The following is a 7,428-nucleotide window of genomic DNA, read 5'->3' on the forward strand; positions in this document are numbered from 1 at the left end:
AACGTGAATCAAGTATATAAAAACAGGAAAACGGTTGTTTCACACTGCGATTAAAGCTTCGAGCTGTTTTTACGTTTCTGAGTTTCACGTGTTCAGTTACTGACAAATAAAGTTTACCTGATCAGGTCACGATTAGCCTAGCTTAGCATAAAGACTGAAAACAGCCGAAGTAAAAGCTCGCACGAGTAAAATAAATAAAAGAAATCGCACCAATTTTCACAGTTTACACAACAGTTTATAAAAAACTATCTCTAACTTCTGAAGGTGTCTCTTTTCGTCTGCAGCTACGATGTGGTCTTCGCCTCGGGTCCCAAAGAGCTGCTCAGGAAGTTCCAGCAGGCCCAGCACCGGGTGGTGTTCTCCTCCGAGAGCCTGATCTGGCCCGACAGACACCTGGAGGACAAACACCCCCACGTCAGGGAGGGGAACCGCTTCCTGGGCTCAGGAGGTGGGCCACATGCAGCTTTAAGAGTCATTTAAACATGGAGGGCCTCCACACTGTTCACTGCTAACAAATACAGGGCTGTGCAAAAGTCTTCATCCATCCGTTGTTTTCCTTCAAAGCAGCCAGAGTTTCCTGGAAGTCTTTGAAGGAACCGCTGCTCAGAACAATGGACCTTCTTTGGTAGATGTTCACGTCAGCTATAAAAACAGGATCGTAAAAATACTGCGGGCCCTTCAGTTTTTATAAACCTTTAAAACATAACGTCACATGGACGTCTCCATGTTGTTTACGCTGCAATGCATTCTGGGTAAATGACAGACAGGTTGCTCCGGCCTGAGCTCCGTGCAGCTTGAAGGTTGATTTTAGACGAAGGCCTTTAATTTGAAATGGAGCGCGACGACGGAGGAGAAGGAAGACATGACTCAGCTGAAAACGGTGAAGAGGAGGGAGTGGCACAGAAGAGCTGCTGCAGAGAGCTCCGCCCAGTTCACGACAAACATCCAACATGTTCACAGATGGATCAGAGCAGTTACACATCCATCCATCATCCATCCAACATGCTCACAGATGGATCAGAGCAGTTACACATCCATCCATCATCCATCCAACATCCATCCAACATTCATCCATCCATTGTCCATCATCCATCCATCCCTCTATCCATCATTCATCCCTCTATCCATCATTCATCCCTCTATCCATCATTCATCCATCCATCATCCATCCAACATGTTCACAGATGGATCAGAGCAGTTACACATCCATCCATCATCCATCCAACATGCTCACAGATGGATCAGAGCAGTTACACATCCGTCCATCATCCATCCAACATCCATCCAACATTCATCCATCCATTGTCCATCATCCATCCATCCCTCTATCCATCATTCATCCCTCTATCCATCATTCATCCCTCTATCCATCATTCATCCCTCTATCCATCATTCATCCCTCTATCCATCATTCATCCATCCATCATCCATCCAACATGTTCACAGATGGATCAGAGCAGTTACACATCCGTCCATCATCCATCCAACATGCTCACAGATGGATCAGAGCAGTTACACATCCATCCATCATCCATCCAACATCCATCCAACATTCATCCATCCATTGTCCATCATCCATCCATCCCTCTATCCATCATTCATCCCTCTATCCATCATTCATCCCTCTATCCATCATTCATCCATACATCATCTGCTGGTTTTCAGGGGGTTCTGGTTCCAATGTAAAGTTGAACTTGGTTCCACCTGGACCACAGAGCAACAACACTCAGCACCTGCACACACACATTAATTACCATTAGTGCACACACCTGACAGCAATCCGGTGCCACCCCGTGGATGGATGATGGACAGCAGTGATTTGTGGGCGGGGCCTCAGCTTTAGCCTGTTAGCTTTAGCATTAGCTCCAGAACTAAACATCACAAGTTGATCACGTTTGATTAGACCCACATATCGTGTATAACGGCACGAGAACTCATTTAACTTTTTATCAACTTAACTTTTTAGCCTCGACTCCTTGTGCTTTAGTCTGGACTGCGTCCTGTTTATGTCATCGCCCAGAATGCATTGCACCGCTAAAATGATTTTGACGTCCTTAGGCGAACATGTAATAAACATCTGCAATTTTTAAAAGTAATGAGGCACATTCACGTGTCAAATGTATCAAGTGTTATGCTGCTGATGTGGTTGTTAGCGTTGCTTCAGTCAGATCAATCAGAATCAATAAACCATAAATGTGCCGATGGACAAACAGAGTTCGATTCCTGATTCTGCCGCTCTGTTTTGTCAGGCTTCATCGGCTATCTTCCTAACGTCAAAGAGATGATTTCTAACTGGACGGGAGGAGACGGAGACAGCGATCAGCTTTTCTTCACGAAGATCTACATCGATCCAGCCAGAAGGGTCAGATCTGCTGCTCAGTCGTGACCCTACAACATGTCTGCACACGTGGAGGTTCACTTCCTGTTTGGAAGAGACGAGGCAGCTGGTCAGGGAATGGGTGTGCGCACGCTGCACTCTGGGGGATTTGTGAGCAAACCGCAGGTCCTACAGCGGGGGGGAGAAGTCTGGGTGAACAGAGAAACATGCTGATGTTAGATGTATAATTTGTATGTGTACTAAAATAGCTGTGGACGTAAGAGGAGTTTTGAGCAAGAGGCGTCATTACTGAGGTCAACATTTTGTGGTCAGTTCTGTAAAAGTCCTAGAACTTAACTTGTAGTTGTGTAAAACTGTTAAAGACCTGAAAACAGAACTTTCTGAGCCCTGATTGATGGTTCTGCTGCGAAGTAGATCCAAACAGGACCCGGTTTTGCTGCTCGCTTCCAGTAAATCCACCGGGGCGTTGTTTCATCAACACCAGATCTCTTTGCTCCCGATCGAGCTGCGTGTTTTGATGCTAACTTTGTTTTTATCTGTGGGAGGGCTAGCTTTGAAGGAGGACGATAAACCCACAGAACCGTAATAAAGGTGCTCCACTGCTCCTTGTGGAAACCTTAATTAGCTCCTTTAAATCTAGAAACAGCTGCTGCTAACGAGCGCCAGCACTTCCTGAACACGTTTTATTTTTAAAACCCGTTTCTCTGAGGCTTTTAATTTGAAACACGTGAAGATAAAGAAATCTTGTTGTTGACTTCCTGCAGTGCTTATCCTCAAATTATTATTTTTTTAAATCTATTTACAGAAATCCATCAACATCACCCTGGACAGTAAGTGCAGGCTGTTCCAGAACCTTCACGGAGCCCTCGGTGAGTCCACTAAAGTTTATTTATTTATTTTATCCGGCACGGTGCAGTTCTCTTCAGACAGAAGCACCTTTCTGACGGTCTTAATTTATTGATCATAAATCTCCCCGACACTTCGTTAAAAACATAACGAGCATTCTGCTCAATTATTTGTAAACGTGTAGAACTCGTTCTGAGTTCTTTTAAGTGAGAGTTCGGCTATTTTTTTTTTTTTTTTTTTTAAAGAACTGGAGAAAATTAATTTTTTGCTAAAATACAACAAGAGCTGAAGGACTGTTGAAATTAGCTAAAGTAGCTGAAACTGGGTTGTTTAAGCTGAAAGAAGCAAAACACTAGTTGAAAGCGTTTAGCCAAAGCCTAGCTAAAACGTGAAAGTAAAACAGTGGTAAAATACCAAAAATTGTAAAATGCTAGCCAAAAGTAGCCAGAAGCTAGCTAAAAACTCTTAAGTAGTAAAATGGCAGCTAAAGCTAAAAGAAGCACAAAGGCTAGCTATAAGCTAAATTTTGTGTTACAAAGTAGAATAAAAAACATGAACCTATTGCTTGAGAACATGTTTTTTTTTAAATTAAATACAACACGAGCAGCGTCCAGTTGTTGGAGCTGAACCCGTTTGTGTTTCCAGATGAGGTGGTTCTGAAGTTTGAGGACGGACGAGTTCGAGCCAGAAACATTCAGTACGACACGCTGCCGGTCCTCGTCCACGGGAATGGACCGACAAAGGTGCAATTATTAACCTCCATGTTTGTCTGTCTGTTAGCAAAATATCTCATTAACCACTGGATGGTGTAATGAAATGCTCTGGATGTGCATCCAAACAGATAATCTCATTCAATATGGCCGCCACAGCTAACTAACAATAACAAGAAAAAATGGACTAAAATGTCAGTTTTATAGATATTAAACTACAAATTGGTGTGGTAGTAGCTGAGAGTCATCCTCAACACATGCTCTAACTGATCACAATAATGATTGGACTTAACCTGTTTGTCTGTTAGCAAAATATCTCATGAGCCACTTCACAGATTTTAGAACCCCTCAAACTGACTCCAGAAATGCCATAATGCTAAGCAACAGACGATGCTAAAACCGAGTCGTTAAAGCCAAAAGTGAAAAGCTAAAAGTCGTAAAGTAGTGGCTAAAAGCTAAAAGTCTCAAATGGTTTGCTAAAAGTAACAGAAGGCTATCAAGACGCAGAAGCTAAAAAGTAGCATAATGGTCAGCCCAATGTAACAGAAGCCTGGCAAAAGGCTAAAAGTAGCATAAAATCTGCTAAAAAAAATAAGTAGCAAAAAGATAACTAAAAGTTAAAAGCAGCAAAAATAGCAGAAATCTAGCTAGAAGCTAAAAGAGGTAAAATGCTACCTAAATGTAGCAACATCTTAGCTAAAAGTATCAGAAAGCTAATCAGAGGTTAAAAGTAGCAAAATGCTCGGAGAACAGCAAAGTTCATGCTCAATAATCCAGGTACAAATCCAACAATGTTCAGTCAGGTCATCTGGATGGTTCTGGACGGGAGTTGATGGGGGAGGCAGCAGGCCCTGGAGGCCATCTTATCACCAGCAAATTTGTTCGGTGGCTCCTCAGGTTGAAGAAGTCCTTTGGATGAAGGACAGAATGTCAGCAAAAAGAAGCCGTCCAGATGACCTGACTGAACGTTGATGCTCAGAGGTTAGCTGAGAGTAACAGAAGCCAGGCCAAAGGCTAAAAGTAGCATAAAACCCATTAAAAGCTAAAAGCAGCAAAAGGTCAGCTAAAAGTCTGAATGAAAGAAGTTTTTCTTAGTATTTGCTCTTAAAGGAACTGTTTACTGAGGTCTCTGCAGGAACTCTGATCGGCTGTTCAGATGTTCCACTTTATCTAAATGTTTTCATGTTGTCGGAGACGTTCGTTCCTCCTGCAGGACGATGTGTTTACACCGACTCTCTGAACGTGTAAACGTTTACTTTGACGGCCGACGTTTGTTTTCCAGCTGCAGATTAACTACCTGGGAAACTACATCCCCAACACGTGGACCTTTGAGGCCGGATGCACGGTGTGCCAGGAGAACCTGCGTCCCCTCTCGGCTCTGAAGGTCCGTTCCCGTCTCATTCAGGAAAAGGTTCAGCGCAGCCGTCCGTGGATGGCGGGGAACTCCCCCTCCTGGTCGTCGTTTCAAAACCTGTCTTTATTTTCTACAGGAGGCCGAGTACCCGCTGGTGGTGATCGGCGTCTTCATCCAGCAGCCCACGCCGTTCGTCTCGGTGTTCTTTGAGCGTCTTCTGAAGCTCCAGTACCCCAAGGACAGACTCAAACTCTTCATCTACAACCAGGTGACGTTTCTACGACGTCCTGACGCGATGCGTGTTCACGAGAACGTCACAACGACTCGGCGAGCGCGCCGCACTCTGGACATTTTAGTTCTTCACCCTGTTGGAGTCACGCACTCTTCTGTCTGCTGGAATGTAACGGAGACTTTCAGCAGCTTGGAGTTTGTCCAGTTCTCCCCCACACCCCCTCCCCCCACCCTCCCCCCACCTTAAACCACGTCTGACTAACAGCTTCCAAAGATTCAGACGTCAGAGGAACGAGTTAAAGTTTTATGCTGCTGCGCTCCGTCCACCCACACCTTCCAGCCTCTGACTTCAGTGTCAAACTGGAGCAAGTACTACTACTGCAGCTACAACTACAGTACTTTTACAAGTACTGCCATTAGTAATAGTATTTTACAACACTTACTGTAGGAGAGGAAGTGGTAGTTAGTAGATGTAGTACTATTAGTATACTGGTAGTAATAGTGGAAGTACTAATAGTACTAGAACTAGGAAATTACTAGTACTAGCATATAAAAGTAGGACTAGTAGTACTAACACAAATACTGCTAGTAACATTACTACTACTATTAGTACAAGTACTATACTTTTTCAAGTGCTAATAGTACCCAACTACTACCCAATGTGTACTGGTAAGAGTACAACCAGTACTATTTTAGTAATAGTTCTACTATTTATACTTGTGTATATATACATATATATATATATATATATATATATTTATATTTATTTATTTTTTTTTTTTTTTTTTGGATATAACTGGGACCCTGAGTACACAATTTTATTCCACCTCATGTACCTCATGTGATGTGAATGACAAAAGTCTCCTTTAACCTTGAACCTATTACTAGTATTGTTGTATTAGAAGTACTAATAGTACTTCTAGTAGTACTACCAGTAATGCTAGTAGTACTAGTATTGGTAATATTATTATAATAATTATATAATTATTAATACTCAAAGTACTATGCTAGTACTAGTGGCACTATTACTTTAGTACTACTGGTAGCAATACTATTACTACTAGTATTGTTACTATACTAGTAGTAGAAGTGCTAGTAATAATATTAATGTTAATGAACTAACTAGTAGTTCTTTTACTCATACTACTAAAGCTGCTAGTAGTATGAATACTATTACTTCTAGTACTAGTACTACTAGTACTCATACTACTATAACTACTACTACTTGTACTACCTGTTCTATTAGTAGTGAGATAAGATAAGGTAGAACACTATTATTTTATTACAACTAGTGGCACTATTACTATAGTATTACTGGTAGCAATATTATTACTACTAGTACTGTTACTGTACTAGTAGTAGAATTACTACTAATAATAGTAATGTTACTGAACTAAAAATATTAATACTCATACTAATAGTACTGCTAGTACTATGAGTACTACTACTACTAGTACTACTATAACTCTACTACTACTTGTGCGAGCTGTTCTATTAGTAGTACTGTTACTTTATTAATACTAGTGGTACTCTTACTATGCTTCCAGCAGAGGTATGTTGCGTTTCATGTACATGAATGTTTTGAGTTGATCTGCAGACTTTCTGAGGAGCTTTGGTTTGTTCCGCTGCAGGAACCTCACCACGAGCAGCAGGTCAGCTCCTTCCTGCAGGACCACGGTGGACTCTATCGGGACGTTAAAACCATCAGTCCCGAGGAGGAGACGGACTCCACCGCCGCCCGGGACCTCGCTTTGTGAGTTTCATTACGTCTCAGGCTGACACTCAAGTTTGCTTTCCCATGTTACAAGTTGCACAAAACACGTAACGAACAAGTTGTACAAAACACGTAACAAACATGTACAAAACACGTAAAGAACATGTTGTACAAAACACGTAATGAACATGTACAAAACACGTAACGAACAAGTTGTACAAAACACGTAATGAAC

The 7,428-nt window shown here is 42.0% G+C and overlaps 1 protein-coding gene across 1 annotated transcript; it reads left to right on the plus strand.

The window, feature by feature from the left end:
• Nucleotides 1–284: 284 nt before the first annotated feature.
• LOC119429463 (procollagen-lysine,2-oxoglutarate 5-dioxygenase 1) lies at nt 285–7,232 on the plus strand (the record flags this gene model as incomplete). Its single annotated transcript, XM_037697082.1, is given in 7 exon segments — nt 285–448; nt 2,250–2,362; nt 3,144–3,207; nt 3,830–3,927; nt 5,177–5,278; nt 5,385–5,516; nt 7,111–7,232. Coding segments are annotated over 7 exon segments (795 nt in total), but the record flags the coding sequence as incomplete, so codon positions are not given.
• Nucleotides 7,233–7,428: the final 196 nt, after the last annotated feature.

This window comes from Nematolebias whitei, unplaced genomic scaffold, assembly GCF_014905685.2.
Source record: "Nematolebias whitei isolate Nwh7 unplaced genomic scaffold, NemWhi1 Nwh_scaf_1449, whole genome shotgun sequence".
NCBI classification, from domain to species: domain Eukaryota; kingdom Metazoa; phylum Chordata; class Actinopteri; order Cyprinodontiformes; family Rivulidae; genus Nematolebias; species Nematolebias whitei.